A 24,791-nucleotide genomic window follows, 5' to 3' on the forward strand; every position below is an offset into this window, starting at 1 on the left:
TAATTTATTAATATACTGTATACACATATACAAACTGTATGTACAGTACTGCATATACGTATGTAAATATGCACTACTGTACACACACACACACACACACACACACACACAACAACTGAAATGTATTTATAACTCTTTATACTGGTATATAAACAAGCCTTTTGATCCTTTTCATCTTAAGTGCATTACTATGAATTGTGGAGGAAAAAGTCAGTCGCCTAAATCTTTAATATCTAAAATATCAATAATTCATATTCTGCCGAATGAGTTTATGTAAAGCAAATAACATAGCATGAGTTTAAAGTAATGCAAAATGTATGTTATAATACACATATTCCAAATTAAAATGAGATGAAAGTCAATTCATAATGCTGGAAATGAAGTGGGGGATGGCATTCTGCGAAACCACCATAACTCAACAAATTAATAAAATAAAAGTCATACACTTTCCCAATGTTAAAAACTTTAGCTGTAATTCCTGTCCTTGTATACGTCAATCACTGGAATGATTTAAGTACTGTACTCATTATTATTTGGGATTTTAATTAGTAACTCTCTGAACACATGCTCTGACAGCCTAACTCGACAGTGCTGCCATGTGGTGGTTTTCTTCCCTGGGATATTTCAGGAAGAAGATTGTCTCAAGCACAGCTCGAATCCAAGAAATTACTGTTTGCAGTGGCCTTCAGTCTTCAAACACGAAGCCGATCAGAAATGTGTGGTATGGATTAAAGAAGGCAATGTCCAAGGACAGACTGAATGATCTCAAAAGACCTGTATGACATGTATGAATGGTCAAATATATGTTTGCAGATATGTTCACTAATCTGGCAACTCTATGGAGGACTACACAGTAGCATTATCCAAAGAGAGGATCCAAGTTCTGAAAATGGGTGTGAATATTTGTGGAACATCTTGGAAATACAATTATAATTTAGAAAGGTTTAATATTGATTGATTTTTTATAGGAATAATTACTGAAGTAGAATATTTCCCAATGAATGCACAGCCCAGAGGTTTGTACCTAAGAAAGATTATTAAGCGCAAACAACATTTTGTTTGTCAAAGAATTACTCATGTTCAGGCAGATGCCTTGTTATAGTAAGTCTGACATGTTTAACTTTTTAACACAGTGATCTGAAATCCTTGTACTGCAAGATTGCACACATATACAGCAAAATGTTCTGTGCTAATTTTATGAGTTCAGTGAGTCTCACATATCATACAGAGTTTAACACTGAACACCATATCTGAACATCATGAATCCCATCATGGTGATGCATACAGTCTGATCAGTATATCCAGCTTAGCTGACCAGAGCTTCTTCAGTGGCAGAGTTTCATGGTCTCCCATTGGCTGGTGCATGACATCAGCATCGGGATTTGCCCTTCAAGGCCTCCGGCAGGGACAGATATCATTACAGTAATATATACTCCCATTACACCGTGCCCTGAGAGGGCTGAACGCCTGGCGAATCTCTCTCTCTCTCCCGCTCAGCAGAGAGGCAACACCAGGGACCATGCCAATGAGTCTATTAATAAAGAGCCAGGCACTTCATTAACTCCCAATCCAAACCCCAATCCTCAGGAAATATTAAGAGGCGCGGGGGCGAGAGAGGATTGATGGCGTCTGAGGCCATGGGGGGGAGGAGCATAACTCATTTGAATGGGGAGAGTTGCCCTTCGCTGGCCACTAGCGATCGATCGGGGCAGGACTTTCTTCAGCCACGGGCAACGCAAGGCCACAGCTGCGGGCACTCTTGGCTACCCTCCCGGAACCTTCTGAAAGGCTCGTGTCTCAAACCACAGCCTTCCTGTAACACGTTTGCTCGGGGGGGAGAAACATATTTTTTAAAAAGGTCTTCACCGACATGCTAATTCCGATTCCAGAATCTCAAGTTAATGACAAACGAAGAAAGTAAACAGGAGGAGAACATTTGCTGAAAAGTCGTGTTGCGCTAGAAAAAAAAACCAAACATGAAGAAATGAATAAACGAAGGAAAAGATTATCAAAGGACGGATAACTGTAGCGGGGCTTCTGTGGAGACTGCTGTGGTAGGGTTCTGTGTTCGCCTCGGCATGTCGGTAAATGGAAACAGATGGACACTGTTTACAAACTTTGATTAAAGGAGAGAGGCCATTTATCACAGATACAAGCAGATGTTTTAAAATGTGGTCAATGCCTTTAACGGCATTAATGGGGAGGAATACGGCTGTTTTTCTGCTGAAAGGAACAAATAAACACACAGAAAACAGAAAAGACAGCTACCACTTTAGGCAAGATATTTGGAATAGAGAATAACTTAGTGACTTAGAACAAGGGAAATGCATAACACCTTATCAAGTCACTGAGTGATAACAGTGTTCATCATAATTGGACTGAAATGCATATAGGTAATTCAAACAGAAAAATAATTGTATTGTTTTGGTTGGGTTAAGTAATTGACTTCACATTCAAAAATGTAATTTTCTGTTTTAGTGTTTGTTTTCAATTTCCCAACACATTTTTGTGAAGGGTATTTTTTATGTTTAAGTTCTTATTGGCCTGCCACCTGTTGTCTGAAACAAGAAAACACACTTCAAGTAACTGGCCCGATGATATACTATAACAGCTGATATTTATGTTTGTAATTGCAATGCCATGCAATAACATTCATCGGTTCATATGTACAAAATCTGGATACATAACATGCCTATACAAGCTGATGTAGAGATATTGAAATATTGTCTTGCTTTAGACAACAAATCACTGATTTCCTGTATACCAGCCATTGTAAAGCCAGCAGGTCATGACAAGAAAACCTCTAAGTATTGAAAATATCCAATATGACTTCAACAGATTTCATTGAACAAAGGTGAGCTTGTACACTGACAGCAATACGGTAGATGGCAGAGTCTATGGCAGAGTACTGTATGCAGTCACAGACAGGGAGATTGCTGCAGACTTCAGTGTGTGTGTGTGGGGGGGGGGGGCAGGGGCGGGGTTATTTTAGGTCCTGATATCCATAAGAACAGGCTGTTTTAGTTCCTGTTTTAGTCTTTAAGGATCAACAAACCTGTTCTGATTGGCTGGCTAGCTCCAACTAACTGAAGGCCGTGTGTCGAGCGCTTGGATTAGTTCTGGCTACAAGGTGGGGCGCGCTGAGGCAAATAGGCCTATCGCTGTGATGTCACTACTTGCTGGAATTTAAAACGGCTTGTTTTTATAACACCTTCAAGTTCCTCATTTTGCACAATATGGGACATTAAAAGTACTGAAAGTAATGGTCATTTAAACATCATGCATGACTGGAATTCTGTATTGTTTCAATAAATATCTCAATTTTCATTTCATTGTCATCAAAAAGTCAGCCAATAATCTAGCCTTAGGCCACACACCCAAAAGCAATCACACCCTAGCTCCTCATCATAACTGTGACCCTAAGGAGAGGCATTTTGTCATTTGCACATTTCTGAGAGCAAGAGTCTAAACTTTGGAAGCAGTGGCTTCATAGCACATACCGTTGATCCATTTTGCATCCGGATCATGCACCTGGAAGTCTTTCTCGAAGATGTCGTCCAACGTCAGTTTGGATCCAAGCGATTTAGAATTATCATCTAAGTAAAAATAAACGTGTTTACAATAATATCAATTCAATACATCACTTTACCATCACCATTGTTGATGTGTTATCTGTTATTGTTATTATTATTATTAGCATAACACATTTTTTTCACAAATTCAATTTTCTTTTTAAATAAGGCACATTTATCAACATTTACAGTTTCCACATCAATGTAAATGTAAATGTTCCAGAGCTAGCTAATGAGCAAATTTTCATCAGTACTCCCTGCATGTCTTTGGACTGTGAGAGAAACCCACACAGACACGGTGAGAAAACATGCCAACTCCACACAGAAAGGCCCGGGCGGGGCTCAAACCTAAGACCGTCTTGTTGTGAGGCGACACATGACCTGTTGCACCATAGCACTGATATAAATCCAGACCTGGCCATATCAGTTTTGACTATGGCCATAGCCCCATCGGCCCATATGGAATCGCTGATTGTGTGGCCCAGGTTCTGAGAGATTTCAGTTGACATTAATTGACATTATTGAGAAATCAGTGCATTTGCTGTGGAATGTTTGGAGCTGAAGGCGACTTTAATCATTTCAACCACGAAAGGGTTATCATGTCAGGATAGAGCACTGATATAGGCCTCTTGGTATGCTCTGGGTGGGTTTACTGTATTCTGCCATGAGTATCCCTACTGGTAGACATGTTTGAATGTATCCATACTTTAACCATTCATTCATTCATTCATTCGTTATCCTAACCCGCTTATCCTGAACAGGGTCACAGGGGGGCTGGAGCCTATCCCAGCATACATTGAGCGAAAGGCAGGAATACACCCTGGACAGGTCGCCAGTCCATCGCAGGGCACACACACCATTCACTCATACACTCATACCTATGGGCAATTTAGACTCTCCAATCAGCCTATCCTGCATGTCTTTGGACTGTGGGAGGAAACCGGAGCACCCGGAGGAAACCCACGCAGACACGGGGAGAACATGCAAACTCCACACAGAGAGGTGCCGGCCGACGGGGATTCAAACCCAGGACCTCCTTGGTGTGAGGCTACTTTAACCATGTGAAAGTGAAATGCATACATCTTACAACAGTCAGTCAAAACAAAAAAGTACAGTAAAATACCAGTAATGTTCAGCTCTTTCCAAACTGTGGAAATGACACAGCTTCCAGAAATAAAGTAGTTGAACCTTTGTTCAACCAACTGTGAGTCAAGCCTGGCAACCAACATCTGGGTTTTAGATTTGTTCTCATTTAGTATCCATTCAGACTACATACAGTATTCAAGACTGACCATTATTTTAGCTGGAAGCGGTTTAACCCAAAATCAGATGTGCGCTGGAATTTGTGCAGTCCACGAAAGCTATTTAATGATGTAAACACTTGCATTTACCCAGCGTACAAAGCAGAGCAGGGCAGAGCAGCAGAAGTCCATCTGCCAGAGAAAAGAAAAACAACTCTGGGGGAGAGGGCAGTTTGGGAAGCCAAAGCCCCGACAATTAGTTTAGCTTTTCGTCTTGCAGAGAACAGGTGCTGGGGGACCGGGAGGATCTGAGTATTTAGGCAGTTACAGTGTCATAAAAGAAGTACACAGGAAGAGAGACCAAATCATGCCAAAGAAAAAGCTCCCTTCAGCTTAGTAGCGACTGCACCATTTCCCACTGGGTACCAACAAGCTGTCTGTCCAAGAAACCCTTGAAATGTGTAACTTTGAAATGAATTTCCCAAGTCACACAGTATCTGTGCCAGTGATGTTAGCACCAATGCGGTTGGTTGCATACAGTTGACAGTACTGGATGCTGTATATTTATCGAAATCCCTCTGCACAAACACATAAGTTAAATAATAAATAAATAAATTGTTTAAAATGAATAATAAGAACAGATATGTATATGCAGCCACAGGTAAATTGCCCTGTAAACTGTTGTTGTGACCAGATCTTATATATTTTTTATATATCCTTATCATACATAAAAGCTATTTATGGAAGTTGCATTATTCAATCAAGAAATGATCTAGGATCAGTCCAGGATGTCAGTTTTCATAGCCAAATTATCCGCCCCCACCACAGCAATGTATGTTGACCTCTCACCTTTGGAAAGCAGGACAATGGCCAGGCCGATGAGAGAGAGGACCACCACGATGACCAACAGGGAGATGCCAATGCCCTTCCAGTTCCTCTCTGGCCCTGTGTCTACAAGATCCTGCACACACACACACACACACACGCAAAGACAAAGGAGAAAGAATAGGAACATATAGTAAGCATGATTCAGAAATGTATTTGATGGACTCATGGAATGTTAGATGTTTGTTTTCTGTGGCTGTTTTTAACGCATGCCAGGGACACCCAGTTCTTTTTTCTGCTGTAAATGAGCAATCAGGAAGTGTTTTTATAATACAATGTAAGCATATGAGACATATCTGCTGTTGATAGCACACAGCACACAACAAGGTACCTTGAAATGAGCAGTATCAAAAGGAGATTTAATTTAGGCTGCATGCGATTATGATAGAATGCCATTCTTATCACCGTTGAGGAGCAACAAGGACACTATCTAAATAGACCATGGCTTAGATTGTTGGTCTTGGAAATAGGGCTTAACATTCAAACAATTCTGGTTCAATGAAGCGTTTTTTTCTGTCCTTTTCATGGTAATAGAGGAGCCATTCCACTCCATGTCTGTACTGATGTCCATGGGTTCTGGTTCAATAGAATATGGGAAGCCGAAGGCTACAGCAATGCTACCTCATTTAAAATAAGTGTTTGGAACACTCACCCGTTCACAACGGAAATTCTGTGACTCATTTGTCTGCTTATCGAGCCTTTAGAAAGCAGTCCTGAATAACGGGACATGTCAGAAGATCTCTCACCAAAGGTGCCTCCGAGGCTTATCTCGCCGGAGATCCACGCTAATAATAGTCTCGGCCATGACTGTGCTTGCCCTCTGTTCCAGAACTCATTTGAGAGAGATACCGGAGGTGGAAAGCAGAAATCACCTGTTACCGTGTGAAGGTATCGATTTGGCTGTCGCCCATCGCAGTGACAGCACAACCATAGCTCAGGGACACCTGCGCTCCTAGAAGCCCTCGACGGTGACAGCTAAAGAGGCCGGTTGGTGTTGCCTGTCGGAGACATGTTCTACCGACCGAATCTACAGACATCATTCAGCCGAAGAATTTTACAACAAGGGACAAAGTCAACCGTGCATCACATCTACTTACACTAACGATACAGAACAGCCGAATGGTCTTAGATGTTAGTGCCATATCCCTATGGACAAACAATCAACTAGAATAGAAGATCTTTTAAAGCAGACTCACAAACTCCCACATAAAGTAAAGTAAGCCCACGTGATGATGGATGTGGAATTTGTCCTGCTTTACGCCACACGCGATCCCCAAAAAATGTCCTCTGCCAATCACAATACACTGTTTACCTGTGACTCCACTAATGGTTTACCGTTCAAAATCGCATCAATTCTAACATGGGTTCAGTTCAGCGCAGTTAGTTACTATACAATTATGTTAAATTGGGCTTAAATTAGTTGCAGTTTTATCTGCTCATAGATACAGATATTGACAGCTTGAATACTTTTGTGGGGGTGGGCAAGGTAGAGTGTACTACGGTACAGTATGTACAAAGTATATAATTCCATCGCATCCATTATCTTAACCCGCTTATCCTGAACAGGGTCGCAGGGGGGCTGGAGCCTATCCCAGCATACATTGGGCGAAAGGCAGGAATACACCCTGGACAGATCGCCAGTCCATCGCAGGGCACACACACACCATTCACTCACACACTCATACCTATGGGCAATTTAGACTCTCCAATCAGCCTAACCTGTATGTCTTTGGACTGTGGGAGGAAACCGGAGTACCCGGAGGAAACCCACGCAGACACGGGGAGAACATGCAAACTCCGCACAGAGAGGCCCCGGCCGACGGGGATTCGAACCCAGGACCTCCTTGCTGTGAGGCGGCAGTGCTACCCACTGCACCATCCGTGCCGCCTAAGTATATAATTTAGTTTCTTAATTAATTTAGAAAGAGATATTGGTTGTTAAGTTTGGTATTTCAAGTAGATAATGGCATTTCCTCTGGCTACATTTGCCATGGAAAACAATCATTAAAATGCCTGATGCAAAGCCCAAATCCACCATGAAATCGTGTTGTTATTCATATTTTGCGTGCCTCCAGAATTAGAAGTGTAATTAACCCATGTCTATTAAAAAATCAGTCTATAGGGTATAATTAACTGTGGACCAGCTGCAAGGGGTGGGGGAGGAATTGTTCTCTTGGACAAAGTGGTCTAAAATATAACACTGTTTTCCTGATTTATTTTCCAGTCCATTTGGAGAGGAACCACAGAGCACTATTTCAAGTCATTTCAAATGGAGGCTGCCACAGTGATCATAGAATCAAAGTCTACGAGGTCACTGGGGTTCCCCCCAAGAGAGGGACCACTGGCCTCATCACGTTCTAAATGAGCGCTCGCAGCCTCTCCCCATTGGCCACTGGCGGTTGAATGTCAGAAGCCATGGCTGGCCACCGTGACAATGGCATCTAGACTGTCAGAAGAATGTTCTGGTTGAATTCCATCAGACATCTGGATTCTCGGGGGGAATTTTCCAGGGACACATTGCTGGTACTGTTCCCTATACTCAATTGAGCTGTGATATTTTAGCAACAGATTTCTACTGTAGTAAATGTAATTAAGTTTCCAAAGCAACTTTTAAACTTTTTTTGATCAATGACTCCGTTTGAACTTTTCCCTGTCTTTTGTGCTTTAACTTTTTATTTTGAACTTTTATAGCACATGAAAGCAGGTTTAATCTCTGCAGGAGGGGGGTGGAAGGGGGTGTAGGGGGTTCAGCAAACCAAGAGAAATATTTTACATGTTTTCACCTTTGCACTTCCTGTCTTCACAAAACAAGAGGAAAATGAAACAATTCTTGTTAAATAAGTGATGTAACCTTATTGATGCCTCTGCACTTGAATTGATACATTTGGTCTTTCTTAAAGAAGGATAAGCCCTAAAAACAGTTTCACTATCTGCAGATGATAATATAAGCTCTCAGAGCATGACACATGTGATACCCTGCTTGACTAGATAGTGCTCCAAAGATTTAGACAAATTACCCCTGAGGACACAGCTGGGAACAAATTTCTTCCAATTTCCTACAAACCGACAATGCTTCCCTTGCCTTAAGCTCCCGTAGTTCACTGAAAATCCATCGCCTATGAAGTCGATGAGACGTGGGGAACATATGATGTCACTGTATTAAAACGCTGAATCGGAAAACTGGATTTGCCAAGTTTAAAAGTTTAAAAATGCATTCTGTTAAGATTTCTACTGCAATAAATGAAAGTGACAAGGCATTTTCCGAACTAAGAGCAGCAAATTATCCTATGAAGAGACCTGGCTCTCACCTTGCCTCCCACCTAACCAGTCTTGAGTCAGGCTATGTTAGCATCTCGTTTCCATGCTCTGCTCTCAGACGATGTGCGGAAAACTCTGATTGCAAAATGGGCATTTCTCCCTGTGTAAGAGATACATATGTTGAGATACTCCCCTCCTGTATGTGTACTGTATGTGGATGTTGAACAAGGTGGTCTGCGAGGCAACATGTTTCCACCACTGCAGGTCTTTCTCAGACATATTGCAAATTTACTCTGCATCATTTTTGTAGACTGGATAATTCCAGTTGAATAAATCCTGTTGAATAAAATATATCCATTATGTGACCCTGCTAGGTACCTTAAGTTACTAAGTATATTTTAATCACCATCAAGCTTACACTGGTTGCTGGGTTTTCCCAATTTGAATATGCAGCTTTTTGGAACACATTATTGCTAATCAAAAATAAATAAATGCACTGGGCTTCTGGGCAGTAGCCTAAGAGTACTAAAGATGACCCTTGCCTTATTGTTTTTTCTATCATAAACCCATATCAGATTGGGTGTTATACACGGTACATGCTAGAAAATGAATTTGCTCATATGTTTAGCCTCTGGAAACATAACATCACCGTACAGTAAGATCATCAACCCCTTGATGCCTAGTAAAGCATGCATTGGACACTGTAAAGCCTGCAGGTCATCCAAAACCTCAAAGTATCTCAAATACAACTGCAAACATACACCAAAACTGTAAAATCCTGAGAAAGTGAACTATACCTTTACCACAGTCTCACAGAGCACTAATACACTATTGTCTTTGCCCAATTTATACCATGTTGGAGATTGGCCTTGCAAATAATAGAGCATTAGTATGCTATTGCGCAAATTATACCATGTTGGAGATGGGCCTTGCAAATGGCACATACTCAGTAATTTAAAGCAGGGAGGTGTTTGGGTGGAATCCAAATCGCTTTGTTACGACGTGTAATCTTCTTATCCTTGTAACATCTCCTGTTAAGCCATTTGCCCTTGGTGCTTGAAAACATAGTTTTTTTTTTCATTTGTTTTTTCTTCCGCCTTGTCTTCAGATCTTGAAAAAGGTTAATTCCATCTGTTCTCTCTTCAATGCCCTTGTCATCGTGAGGAATGGAATGTTCTGGTACCCAAAATATTGCACCGAGGAGAGTTGCTTGGTCTATCTTCAAGAGTTCATCAACTAAGGTTAAATCCTTGAATTAAGGATGCGGTTTGCATCCTGCCCTAGTGGCATAATCCAAGCTTAATTATCTTACCTCAGCTGGGAATAAAACTATCTTTCTTTTGCAAACACTAATGAATGTGCAAATCCTATTCTTAAGAAATCTGATACGTCATGTCCAGATTTCATTGATAAAATAATATTTTAATGGGCATAAAGAAACAGGACATTTGACCCATTGTGTTAACTGAAACAACATGACCAAGTGCAAACATTTGTGTTATTATATGAGAGATGAAAAAACATGGCTTGGGCTACAAGATATTCAGCCTTCACGTTGCCCTTTCATTGCCAAGGTGATGATACAAACTTAAAACTAGATTAATTCTAGAGGCCATCCTTGCCTTTTCTGTCAAACTTTTAAATGTCAGCATTTATTTTCAGACTGCTCATTATTCCCTGACAAAATGCTAACGTGAGTACAAAGCCCTCTAACTGTGGAAGGAGAGCACAAGCCATGCTGGGTTAATGGCTACGGCCAGGAGAAAGTAAGAAAAAACTAGATTCTGGCAGCACCACGAAAATGTCAGATGATATTATCTTCATTTCTACAGGGTAGCATTTATTTGAGAATTGCCCAGTTTTACACAAATATGCTGAAATGTTTGATTCGCTATGCATTTTGTCTTTATAAATGTGCTTTATATTATAATTTTTCTGCATTTTAAAATTGAAGGGAAACAATCGCCTAGGAGCCGGCAAAGACTGGATGATGGCTCATGTCACTGACATGTAATCAATGGCTTCACCTTGTTTGATATGGTTGTGTTTAAGGAATTACAAAGGTCAAGATGTGAAACATATCTAGTCATCTGATGTAGCTACATAATTATCCACCTACTGTACATCAATTTCCTGAGACTTTTTCTGTAAGAGGCTTTCTCAGAATTATGGTGACTTCTGATGATAATAAGTGTAATATCCAGTACTTTCTATTCATATTATCTTATATAATAATTTATACCTGCACTTTTGTTTAATATCCTTAGTTCTAATTAGCACTGTTTGACAAAATTGTCAGGGTTGGGAGGTAGTGGCCACCAGGGGGCAGGGGTTTATTATTTTCACCTGGTCCTCATTAGTGCTGGGGAGCCTGCCTCCTGAGGGTATTTAAAGCACTCGCTGGCAATCGGTCGGCGCTTTGGTGTCAACTGTTCGCTCTTGCACCAAGCTGGTAAGCACGCGGTAGACTCAGTGTGTTAGTGAGTCTGGTTTCGTGCTGGTTCGTGTTTCTTTCACTTTTAAAAGAAAAGAAAAGAAAAGGTAAGGAAGATGTTCGGTTTGTTAGTGCTGTGTGCACTTTGGACGCCTTCCTATAGGTCTGTTTTATTTCTAGCTCGTGTGAGCTTGTGGGTGAGGGACGTTGTCCCCGGTATTTGTATTTTGTTTTGTGTTTTTCCTGAGCTGCATCTCAAGGTTCTTTATTTTGCATGCCTAGTGTTTTGTACTAGGTTGTACTTTTATTTTGGTCCCCAGTCTGGGGTTTTTAGTGCTCGCCTTCTAGCACTTATTTTGGTTGGGTTTTTTCAGCCTGTTTTTTTCGGGTTGCTTTAATTTTAGTTTGTTTAGCCGTTTTGGGCTTTATCTCTTATTTGGTCGGAGTTTGTCTCCGAAGTATTTTCTGTTTCCCTTCTTGTTCCGGGAGGAATCTTCCTCTGTATTGTTTCCTCCCTGTTCCCTTATCTCCCGGGATTTTGTGGCGAACATGTTAGCGTGTCTGCTTATAAGGTATTACCCTTAGTCGCTCCTGGTTCTCCGCCAGTCCCCGACACTACAAAAATATTTAATGATAAGGCTTGGTTCCCTTACACTGTTGTTAATAAAGTTACCTCTGACTGTGGTTTCTCTCTCACACTGATGGAATTATCCAATAACAAAGTCTATTAGAGACATCTGAAAATCAATGCTGGCGGGAGATTTTGTAACATTATATGAAGATGTAGATGTCAGATTGCATAATAGATCATTTCAGCTATTCTATCATAGTTTTTTTTTATTTATTAAATTAACTAAATTTAATAATGAACTACAAGACAGGATACATTTTAGACAAACTTAACTATGCTTCTCCAGTGAACCATTTAAACTGTGTGCTTTCCAGATTTCAGTCATAGCTTCTCAATTAAACATGCACCTGAAAAAGCAAAAGATATATTCTCGCCGCATCAGGATTCAGTAGCACTCAAATATGTGATTGAACTGCCATTATCTCCACTGTACAATTATTTTTGATGGCCGCCCGTGCCCCTTCAATTTCATCTCAGGTTTATCCCACCGCACAGTGGTGCCACCACTGAGAGGCACATTTTGAGAGCTTTCTGAGTGCAGGGAATAAGGTAGTAATCATGATAAGTAGTCAACCTCAACTTGCGTTGAACAGCCTAACCAGTGTCCTACATAAAGAAACGGGCAGCTTGGTGATTAATGACTTGCATAGATGTGATTTAATAGCAGAGAAGCAGCCATGTTTAAGGGTGTCCCAAACTGTGTGCATTCCAAAAAGATAATAAAATCTCTTTAAAATATTTATTACATTACATTACCAGCATTTGGCAGATGCTCTTATCCAGAGCAACATACAGTTGATTAGACTAAGCAGGAGACAATCCTCCCCTGGAGCAATGCAGGGTTAAGGGCCTTGCTCAAGGGCCCAACGCTGTGCGGATCTTATTGTGGCTACACTGGGATTAGAACCACCGACCTTGCGTGTCCCAGTCATTTCCCTTAACCACTATGCTACAGGCCGCCCGATTCACTTCTCAAAAGTCCCATCGCTCAGCCAGGAGACCATAAATATGTTTCTCTGCTTAGTGTGTCTGTATAATGAGGGGCTGTCAAAGGCCTTAGACAGTACCACACTCTGCAGTGTAGGATTCTAGGCTTGCCTGTGCCAAAGGGGTTTATACCTCTGTATTTCTCATTAGCACATCCTCTAGTCAGATAAATTTAATCTATCTGCAGTAGCGGGACTGCAGTGCAGGCATAATCCAGGTAATTGCAGCACGGCTACTCTTTGGTATTGAAACATCACTGTAAATTAGGAAATTGAGAGAGTATGAGATATCCAAATACACAAGTTAGCAGTGGCAAGTTAGAGGGAAATGCATTTTATTTATTTTGCTATAATGTGACTGTATACTGTACAATACAATACAATATCTCGCCATGTATGGGTCCCCAAGAGTTCCAATACATTTTCCCTCAGAATCAACTTTTTTCAAAAAAGCTATTATCATGCACATCAGGTTTGCATGACCCTTTTTACCTCCTGGATAACTGAAGCCATTGAAATGCTTCTGTGACCCACATGAGCGCCACTCAAAAGCTCCAGACAAATGACCCGGGGACACCCGCTGAGCCAGGATAGCAGTGGAAAAACCGGCAGCCACACAAATACAAGTGTTCCACTTTAAGCAGGCCAGAATACCAGTGCTGCACCTTCAAAACATGCCCTGCAAAATCATGGCATGTACGGTAACTTATAACATGATTTTCACCATTCTTTATTCTAATGCCACTGAAATACTGAAACATTACCCATTTACTGATAAACATTTACTGAAGCCAACAAGCCTAAATACTACATGGTGCTCAAGGGTAGAACAGCAATCTAATGACTCTCAGTTTTTGCATAGTTTTTGTTCCACTATTTTAGTAGTTGCTATGATACAATATACTTTTATATGCTTGCCTTGTTCTTAATATAATTACAACATTTGGTACAGCATCAATTCAAAATAATCAAATGTAGAAAACTATTTTTTTAAACCCCATTTGCAATATAAGCAACCTTTCCAATAAAAGATTTTAAATAAATTGCTGGAGTTTGACTTCAGAATGCTGTATTTGTAAGCACTGTACCAGTGGGGCTTAGACACACACTAAAATGGCTAAACATACCGTATATGGTAAATAAATAAGGGACATAAAAAGAAAGTTGAAAACGGCGCTTTGACTGGGCCACGGGACTGAAAAAAAGTTGACCTGAAAGTTGACTTGGGTCTAACTGGGGATTTGTGAAATAGTTCATTTTTCAAATTTGAAATGACTATACAGTTGAACCTGGAGAGCTGCTGCTTTGCCACCCGCCCTGCACACAAGGAGCCACCTTTCCAGGGCACTCCAAAGTTACACTATCGTCTAATTACTAGAGTATGGAGGAGAAGCACTTTTTTTACAACAACAGGTAGCCTGTGGTCCAATCTGTTGTTGCTAAGAATGAATGAAGGAGGAGATAATGTTGTTGGGACATAATTAAGTTGGGAGGAATCAATGCAAGGCACAGGATACCTTGGCAGACTGACTCTGCACCTGGTGAGACAAAGACAAAATTGCCATACCACTGCGGATTCAGCCAAACTTGGCAAAGTAACAAAACTGTGACTTGTGCCAGCAATGTCACAACTGTAGAACAAGACTTTATTTGTGGAGAAGGCAGACTCCAAACCTATTTTCTTCTACTGATGTATTCTCCCCACTTTCTGGAAGATTCCTATTGTTACTGAAGAGGGGTAAGCAAGAGGCCCCCTAAAGCAGCCAGACCATGGCTTTTGTTTTTCATCGTTGAAGCATGAAATATTGACACATCAAACATCTCTATTCTCTTATTCTTTCGTGAAATTCGGAAGACCCAATCTACACAAATGGCTCCACACTAATGACTGAACAAAGTAAAACGCTCTCCAGAAATTGGTCCAGTTATGGAGAAACAGACTTTTCCCCACAACTTGCTAATGCAATTTCACTCATTGTGTCTGTTAGTGAAACAGTCACTTCTCAGAGACGGGTCATTTCCCTCTTTCGTTTCTATTGCTATTTCAAAATGAACAAGAAAATGAGAGATGCACAGATGCAGTTGAATGCACTGCAATAGTGAGACACTTTTTTGTTTCGACATTGCATTTGAAAATTTGATAATGGCATTGTTGTAATACAGTTCAATGTCTGCTGACACAACTTCCCAAGTACTTTTGGATTTAACTGTACTTCAGCATAGTAGCAGAGCAACTAACAAGAACTGTCACATTTCTTTTTTTTTCTGTTTTTTACCCATGCATTCCTATTACTGCCTCACATGAGAGCATAAACCACCAGGAAGGTCAAGTGGGTGACCTTGGCAACTGTACTCACAACTTAATGAAAGTATCTCTCCAGGTTGTTAAAAAATAAATAGGCATTCTAGGCATTTAAATGCTAATAGTTACCAGGAGGACTGCATCTGGTTATATAAAACAATAACTGATTGAGCCAAAGATAATACAATAGATACAATGAAATGTATATTATATTTGAGAGAAGGAGGCAGAGGTTTTTCTAAGCATCCACTCTTTACATGAAAGCGAAGCCCTTTGGTTTGGTTAGGCATATCCTTCGATGTGGATATTGTGCTCAAGAATGATTAGTGTAGATATACATAATGCAATAACCTCCATCTTACGCCAGGGAGCCCAGAAGCACAAGACCACAAGTTCTGAAGATCAAAGAACAAGGAAAATAAGATCTTAAGTGAAAAGAGAACATGGTTGTAAAGGGTCTGATGACTAAAAATGCTGCTTTCATCTTCCCTCTTGCCATGGTCCTTTCCTTACCTCTTACTGAAGATCCTCACAACCTTCATGTAGGCAATTATTGAAGAAGGAGGCTTCACTGTAATAGGGGGAAGTCTCTAGAAGTACATATTTCGGCATATAGAAAACATCTCAGCAGAGCCAAAAGGCAGGAGGAAATGAACTTCTCTCACACTAGGTGCATGGCTATTTTTATTAAGCCTGCATCTCTCAGCTTACACAGAGCTACAAAGCACTTCCTTTGTTCTAGCAAATTTGTATGGACAAATTCAACAGAGAAGATGCAGTGTAGGAAATGGTCACCTGGCCAGTGAGCTTTTAACCCAGATTTTTTATTTTTATTATTATAATTATTTTTATTTATGTCATCGGAGCGTTGCAGGTTTCATTGTTTTCCAGAATTTTATTTGATTTGAAAAGAATAAATGTTTACCTAAAACACCCTCATATAGCCTGAAAGTACATATTTTATATCATGCTCACAGTCCACAAAAGCAGTACTGAAAAAAAAAAATGTCTACATAGTAAAATCAACTCCTGTTACATCGTTGAGTTTATCAACGCTGCTTCACTGTAAATATTTTAGACTACATGACAAATGCACATTTGTGGCCTGTTTCTAGTGCATGCACATTGCCTGGGCTAATTCTGTATATAGTGCACTGACTGACCCCTGAAGGAAATTATTGTAGGAGAACGATTCAGACATGTATTGTATGTCCAGTATGACAAGCGCATTTTTCAAATACTCAGAAAAATGGAATGAGATCTGATTTCCTTTTAAGTGAAGTCAAGTTACCGAAAATAGGATTCTACCAAAGGGATGAAGAGGGCTGGAGTGAGCCATGGCTATGTGGAGAATTACATAGCAGCATTTCATGTCAGCGTGAGCAATGCAAGCAGGACCCAATATCATGCTCACTGGTTAGCAACCAGCCCCATATTAATGAGAGCTTTTCCATGGGTCATAGTTGTCAGGAACCACTGTCTTCTTAGAATATTTGACTGCAACACTCAACTCATAATGGGACCATAATGGTCAACCTTCGGTTATATTGAAGATTCACTTGACACCAAAACTCACGTTTCAGAACCAATTCCTATTAAGGCCTTTGTATTCTGGTCATGCGTGTGTTCCTTCAGCAGCAACACTACAGAACGGGCTTCTTAGTATTTATTTACTCGTGAAGTGCCTTGCATGTGAAATTACTTTTTCAAGGTTAATAACTGACCTGGTAATCTAAGACACCACTATATTTCCATAACTATACTAAAGCAGCATTAATAACAGGACACTTTCACAGTTAAAATTAGTCAATTCTGTCAACAAATATCAAAATATGTATTTCCCAAAATTATCGGCACATCTGGTTTACTTTGGGCATGACAGCCCTGAGACTTTTCCATTCCTCCATGCAGAACTTTTCAGAATCGTTGATATCCTTGAATGACACAATACAGTTCCTTTAGGCTGAGATTAACTAAATTAAGTAAAATTGAATAGCCAATTTCACTTTTAAAACATTAACCATGATTCAAATGTTCCCCTCAAGTATTTTTGTAGCCGGCAGATCTCCGGATGCAGAAGCGCCAAATAAAACACGAAAGCAGTGAACATTAGAGGAGACTCAGTTACTTTGCTTAGGACCGGGGGTAAATGGACGAATCGGTGACCTCACCCACTTCTGCTCCTGCTCTGCCTGTCAGAGCGCTGTGTTTACCACATCATTAGCCTGAGCCTTTGGGCTCAGGGAAGAGGCCTGTCTAATTTGTGACGAGCCGCAGAATGAGGGGCCCGTTCTTGACCCACGAACAGCCGAAAGCGTTCTGATTAGCATGCCAGGCCTGATGAAGGAGGGAACGGACAGCCCTGGAACACAGCGAAACGCAGTTAAGCTGTGAAACCAGTCGGCTTTAATTGAGAGGCGAGGGCCTGATTGGGCTGATTGGAGAGGGTTCATAGCAAAAATCGACCCCAGAAAGGATCCTGCAACCCATCGCCACGGAGATGAGCTTTAAGTCGATATGAGCCATGAGTTCATCCCTCATGATTCCATAGAAAGTGGAGCTTATTGTTCTCAAACAGGAAATAACCGACCAGTCATCACGCCCTTCTGCCATCAGGATGTCCTACTCTCAGCAAGGTCACTACTTTCATGGCGTAGTGTAAACTCACTGTAAACCATCCATCAGAGACTGCTCAGAAAGAGCCAGACCTGTCTGTTTGGAGACTATGATAACCACGTGTCATCAGCCGCAGAGACTGCAGCTGCATTCTCTCCCAGGATTCAATAATTACATCAAATGATTTATCTGCAGATTGTTATTGTGCGTGATTATTGCAAGCTATCATAAAGCCACCCGATACTGTGCGTTTGCTCACACGGAGAGCGCAGGAAGCACGGAGGCATGTAAAGAGGACGAGACGTAGCACAGTCCATATGAGGGAGCTGAGGCGTCAAAAGATCTACAGTGACATTCAACACAATCATTCTGAAAAACCCTACTGGTTCCACTGGGTCTACCTACGTCCCAGTGCTTCACTCACTGTAAGTGAACAACAAATGACAATGATATAATCGCTCTTTTGTACTACTTTGAAAAGACAATGGATCCCGCTAAGATGTTTTTTTCTTAATTCATTTTTTTCCATAAATTACCTTTGCAAAAACATTGAAATATTATAATTTTGCACAATTCTTTTCATATTCTTTCACACCCTTTTCAAAAGTATCAAACTGAACAAAAACAAGCCTCAGCATCAAGAACATTTTCTGTGGAATGCTTTATTTGAACTGTATATTTGTTTGACATAACATGTGTTATAAGTATTTAAGATTGCCTTTGATATTTCACCTTCGACTTTCCTCACAGCACGATTTAGCTGAAAGAATGTATTTCAAACTTGCCCTGGCCAAGTGCATCACCTCAACTCCTGTACAGGTTATTTATTTCCACAACTTGCCTTCAGTAGTGTTGAGTGCTGTATATTCACATTGTACGAGAGACTGACTATGATATTGCTTGAGACCTGCAATTGCATGAGCATCTGTCAAGATTAATTCTTAATATTTTTTTGTTGTACACAATGGTGCGGTTGACTTCATTGCAACCGCAAGAAAAGAAAAGGCATGCAAGAGAATTTGCTTACATGGAACCAAGGAAATTTGCAAGGAACATGAGGAAAGATTTTTAACAGTTCAGGAAACTAATGTAGACCTTACTTATCAAACCTATGGGGAACAACTGTCACTATGCACTGATACACGGTGCTTTCATAAGCTAGAGTTAATAGAAAAAGCACCCTTTTGCAGTTGTTCAGTTTTTAATTTAAATTTTTTAATTTGTTTCTCTAATTTATTTTCACCTGTTGAAATAGCATATTTCAAAGGTCCCAATGAGAATCTCTGAATTAGAAAGAGCTCTACATGAAATAAAAGTTTTTTATTGACAAGAGACAATCGTGATTCACCTCATTTGACGCGCAAAAGTTTAGCCGATGGCAGAGCAGTGAGACACTTGATTAGCACAAGGGGGTTGGGAAGAGTAGTGTAGCAGTGGTGTTCTCTCACACAATTACATGCTGGGTATTAGTTAATCAACAGCTTAATGCCTGTGCAGGGAGGGTTTCTTTCTGCCTCGTTCTCAGAACCGGATTAAAGAACATGGTGAGTCACGGACAAACAGTCTGGCTGCCCCCTCATCACCCCACCCACAGGGCCCAGGGCTCTAATTGGCTGTCTGGGGGTTATGCAAAGCAATGTACCGCAGTGGCCTTCTCTGAAGCATGCTGAGAAAACGCACGTTGAGAGAGCGGGAGGGAGTGCACCAGAGAGAGAGAGAAAGAGAGAGAGAGAAAGAGGGAGAGATGGAGAGAGGGGAGAAAGAAAGCGAGACACTTCAGGCACAATGCCACTCAAAGCCGCGCAGACATTCTTGAGTACATGTCAGGTAGGCACGCCTGTTCCCATGGAAACCTCAGTTCTGTGCACATCAATAGCGGGCAGCGCCTGCAGCGTGTTCTCTACAAAAGAAAGTTGTGAAACATGTAAACAAGAGAGGAGCTTTTCATCTGCGGCAGTGCTGTCTATTCCTGGACTTTGTGATAGACTGCCCAGAGAGACCTGTAAACCAGCAGTAACCAGCAACAGACTGCCCCCTGCACAAATAGTCACTCAGATTAGTTCATTAAGACAACAGAAGCAAGCTTCTTCCAGGGAAGCGTGGATCTCCAGTAGACTCCACTGACCTAATGTGTGGTACTAAGATTATCAATATCACGGTAGTGAGACCAATACACTTTCCCTTCATACATTCCAAGGGTATCAGATTTTGTTTTATTATGATAACCTAACCAGCAGCCTACCCACTGAGCGATCAGCTACACCGGAGGAAAAATGAAGCATGTCAGCGCTTATAGCGAAGAGCAAAGTTGGCATGCGTACCGGTTGCATTTCTCATAAAACAGAACTTTTGTGATTTGAGCAAAAAAAGGCAATAACATAATCTTCTGGGGAAAGCAACTTACTAGGCCTTCATAATGAGTAGCATATGTTATAAATAATAGATTTCCCTACTCGATCACTGGGCTCTGAGTTTGCAAGCATTGCTTCAGCCAAAGTTTAACCATACTACCAAGCTAATAATCATTTTACAAAATGTGACTTTGTTGTACATCACTCTGGATAAGAGCATCTGCCAAATGGCATTAATGTAATGTAATGTAACAATGTAACAATGTAACATTCACCTGTCACCGTATTGAAATGTGGTATTCAAAAACACTTAAAAGCTACAGGGGGCAATGGATAGTTAATATCCCCCAAACTGCATCTCTTGCCCAGTTTCAATGTAAGGGCCTAACACTGCGGGGGACAGATAAGGCTTTCTCAGATATTTGGGGGAACACGTCCTCCGTGTGAGTTGATGAGTTGCACTGATAGAGAACGAGCTTAACGCATCCAGGTAATGCAAGTAACAGCCATCTGTGATTCATGACTTAAGATAACTGCTTTTTCACCATTGCATCTGTTCGCTTATGAATGCTGTTGATGTTTGCTGAGAACTTGCTGAAAGAATAAAGCACGCTAAGGCAGTACTGTTTCAGAATCAGCTGCAGACTTGACCATTTGATACTTGGCTGAAATCCCAGTTGCGCCACTAATTCACCTTGCAATTTGACGCCGGTTCTCAAATAATTTTTAATGTCTGGAGTTTCTCAAGATTTATCTCCGTACACTATTGGAGGGCATTGTGAACTTCAAAAATGCATGAGCGTGTCCCAGTGGTTGTGTGATAACAAAATGGAAAATACAGCAATATGAACTCCCCTTGACAGGAGGAGAGGTCTACCCATGCGTGACTGTCGCCTTAGCTACAGAGCTATTGCCGGTGCAACCTGTGCATACTGCTAATCTGAACCTTTATCGATTGGAAGAAGCAGACTTCAAATGACAACTTATCTCTGGAACATCACCCAGGGCTTCTTTTTTTATTTCATTTTTTTTCCAAAATATTGCTGAAACCAGAAAGCGATGTGATGCAAGGCTTCTAAACATCGATTGTGACATGCTTAATCACAAATTTCATATCCCGACAAATGGAGAAGAATGTTTTTCAATAAACGGCTCGCCCGTTATCTATGCTACTGCCAGGGGCCTGTCCTTGGGCTGATCAGCAAAATAAGAGAGGAGGGCTCCAGGTAAAAGCACAACAATGAGGACAGCCAGAAAAGAACAAAAGAAAAGAATGGAAAAGAAGAAAAGAGCAATAAAACAAGTTGTTCATTCCATCTCAGATAATGAACACATAAATCACTAGCATTAACATGGCTTTTGAGTAATTGGCTTTCCACACATTGTGCTGAGATAAAGGGCGGTTAAGTATAGCCAGTGGGGTGACTATCCAGTGAGTAGTACTTTATCTGCTTCTCACAACACTGAAGAATCGCACACATTCCCGACTTTGCAGCCATTCATGGCACAGGACCATTACTTTCCTGATGGATAGGTGTATTGGGAGATTTCCATTCCAAATTTGAAACATTTCCTCCTCTTAGAGTATGGCCTGCCCAAGTGAGTGCAGATCACCAGAGGAAGGTTCTGTTCTTCCCCTCTGCGCAGACAGGCGAGGATGAAATGACTGTGGTGAAACCCCCGTGCCCCTCCACCCCCGCTGCCCTACACAGACTTCATCAGGATCTCCCAGAGCACACACACACATCGCTCAACCTTCATCCCCCACGCCGCACTAAATCCACAGCATATCGGGGTCCCGATCCGCCAACCGCCTGCTCACCGGATACAGGTGACAGAGGGAGCGGGGCCGTCCTAAAGGCCGGGGCTGAGGGCCGGTGAGACAGGAAGCCGGGCCCCGCGGTCAGGCACGGGGCACGTCTCATTACGCTCGCTGCCCTGCCATCGCCCCAGTTATAATTAATCTTCATCACACAGTGGCTGTGGCAGGCTAAGTAAACGAGGGGCAGCGAACAATACACCCAAACGGACGGGCCAGGTCTGCGGTAATTTCCGTTCGGTACAATCCGTCACCACAGGGGAGAGCGAGCTACAGTGTCACTCACACACTGTGACCTTCAGGTCTTCATTCTTCGCCAGTGACAGTCTTCCTGGCCTTCCACGTTTGTATGTGGCTTTGGTGTCAAACGCACAGGTAGCTGCACGAGGAGATTACATTCCTTTATATCATGAATACGAAATTCTGCATTTTATTACATTTCCACACTTGTCCTGCAATGCTCACTCAGACACTGGACTTTTTATTCATTATTTGCATAATTTGAAGAGTTATTCTTCAGAAAACTAAAATGACACTCAGCGGTCTTTGAAAGATGCCAGTTATTATATTGCTGTATGGGTATCACTGGCAAACATTTAACAGCATGTCAGCACTCAAAATATAAATTATAATTAAGAGCTACAATAAAGTAGGAAATGCTTACCGGCATAATAGTTTAATTATAAGATAAATTATTATTACAATAATTATTGTCAAGGATAAAATAATCAATTATCACTGTTGTCAAAGCAATAAGTACCTACTACACCTGGTGTAATTTGCTTTGGGTATTCTTATTCACTAAATACACTAGTGTTACGCACTAATAACAAATTCCCTTGTACTGTAAATGGTCTGCATTTATATAGCCTTTATATATATTTATATAGGCAAGGTACTGTACAATTGATGCTTCTCATTCACCCATTCACCCACAATGGCGATTGGCTGCCATGCAAGTCACCACCCAGCTCGGCAGGCTCAGAGACACTCCGACACATCCCGGCCGAGATCAAACCAGCAACCCTCCGACTGCCAGATGACTGCTCTTACCACCTGAGCCAATGTCGTCCCTTTCAAACGGACTACTGTAAAGCAAAACTACTGTAAACTTCACATGCCCTCAAAATATCATCCCAGGAAGGGAGGGACTCAGTCAGTAGGGTTTTCCCCAACAAGAACAAGACAGTCAGGCGGTACCAATTGGTCATGTCATACAGTGTGCAAGACGCTCAGACTTTAGCCTGCCACCTATAGAAATGAATTTCAACAGATCTGTTTCCATGATCTGATTTCCCTCTCCCTTTATCTATCATTTTCTCCCGAAGGTGCCAACTTAATATAATTGTGGAGATGTAAAGCAAATCTGTTCATTCAACACAAGTTTTCTGTTCCCACTGAACTAAGACCATGTGTAATCCCTAGAGTGCTGTTGAGGAAACATTCTACAAAGGCGTCAGAAGATAAAATGCCATTTTCCACACTTGGCATAATAGATATCCAAGTTATTTTTTCATTGCTTTTTTCCATACCTTCCCGATGGTCAGACATAAAAACATGACAGAAACATTGAGAATTTGGCAGGTGAGCTAAGTGGTATCAAAGCTAATTGGATGGGTTTAAGCACATTGCTTTGTGCTCAGTGATGATGAGGCCAAGCATTTTCAGGGGGTCAAATTCCACCAATGTTAAACACCAATGACCCTAGTAATATACGTACTCTTCACCCTTGGGCTAATCTCATTCGTTTATAAAACTAAATATGTATTGAGGATTTCGCTGGGAATACACTAGTCCATTGGGGGATTTATACCAACTGTTTTACGATCATTTAGAATCGGTTCCAGTTGTCTTTCCTATTCTATCAAAAGTGTGTTAATCCTAGACAACAGTATTTGATGAACTCCTCTTAATAATGTGCAAAGTGATTTATCCCCCATGAGATCTAATTAATCTTCAAAGGAAGAATTATGAAGACTATGGTGCCAGAGAACAGATATACATCACAGTGACATTGATGAAATATTATGAAATGTATTCTCAAGGACTTTGACTTTTAAAGCATAGACCTGCATCTGAAAGTAGGGTTGGATCTGGTTTGCGTGGTTGTCAAAAACATCCCACTGGTTTTCAGATGATCCTGATAGCTCACAACATTCATCCAGGAGAGGGCCTGCTGTTCTGTTATTGCTCCAAGGCAGTTTCTCTCTCAGCAGTACCCAACCACGAGCACAAATCCTTATTTTGCTTTCCTGTGGCGTGGTTTTTATCGTGTTTAATAAATTCAATGTTCACTGTAATTTAGAGTGTTCCTCCATGCGGGACCGTCATTGACTGAAAATATCAATGCAAACTTTTCAAAAATGCTTTATGGAGGCTCATCTTTACAAAGCAAGAGCGCAAAGTCTGACTAACATTGACACTGCAAGCTGGCCGTTCAACTCCTACGATGCTTGTGTAAATGTGTGAGTACAAAAAAAACTAAACATTTAAGCCCAGCTACTATAAAGAGGAACAGATTGGTGCTCAAAGACAAAAGGGATTCTTTTCCAGGTAACCTCATTTGCTGAAGCGCACAAAGCTCGACTCTAAATACATTTAACGATGTACTTAAACAAGAAGGATGTGTACTGAACATAAAGCGCACCGTACTCCAGCTCACCATCATTTTTCAGGTTGCTGAAGCTAGCCAGTTA

The 24,791-nt window shown here is 41.2% G+C and overlaps 1 protein-coding gene across 1 annotated transcript in view; it reads right to left on the bottom strand.

Annotated features, from left to right (window-relative positions):
* LOC133116891 (inactive dipeptidyl peptidase 10-like) overlaps positions 1 to 22,201 on the bottom strand; it is a 64,076-nt gene extending 41,875 nt beyond the window's left edge. Inside the window, exons 1-4 of the mRNA XM_061226897.1 lie at positions 22,099 to 22,201; positions 17,523 to 17,671; positions 5,663 to 5,774; positions 3,501 to 3,596 (exon numbers count right to left, since the gene is read on the bottom strand). Coding sequence (XP_061082881.1) covers positions 3,501 to 3,596; positions 5,663 to 5,774; positions 17,523 to 17,671; positions 22,099 to 22,201 — 460 coding nt within the window. The remainder of the gene's footprint in view (positions 1 to 3,500; positions 3,597 to 5,662; positions 5,775 to 17,522; positions 17,672 to 22,098) is intronic.
* Positions 22,202 to 24,791: the final 2,590 nt, after the last annotated feature.

Source organism: Conger conger, chromosome 17, assembly GCF_963514075.1.
Source record: "Conger conger chromosome 17, fConCon1.1, whole genome shotgun sequence".
Lineage (NCBI taxonomy): Eukaryota > Metazoa > Chordata > Actinopteri > Anguilliformes > Congridae > Conger > Conger conger.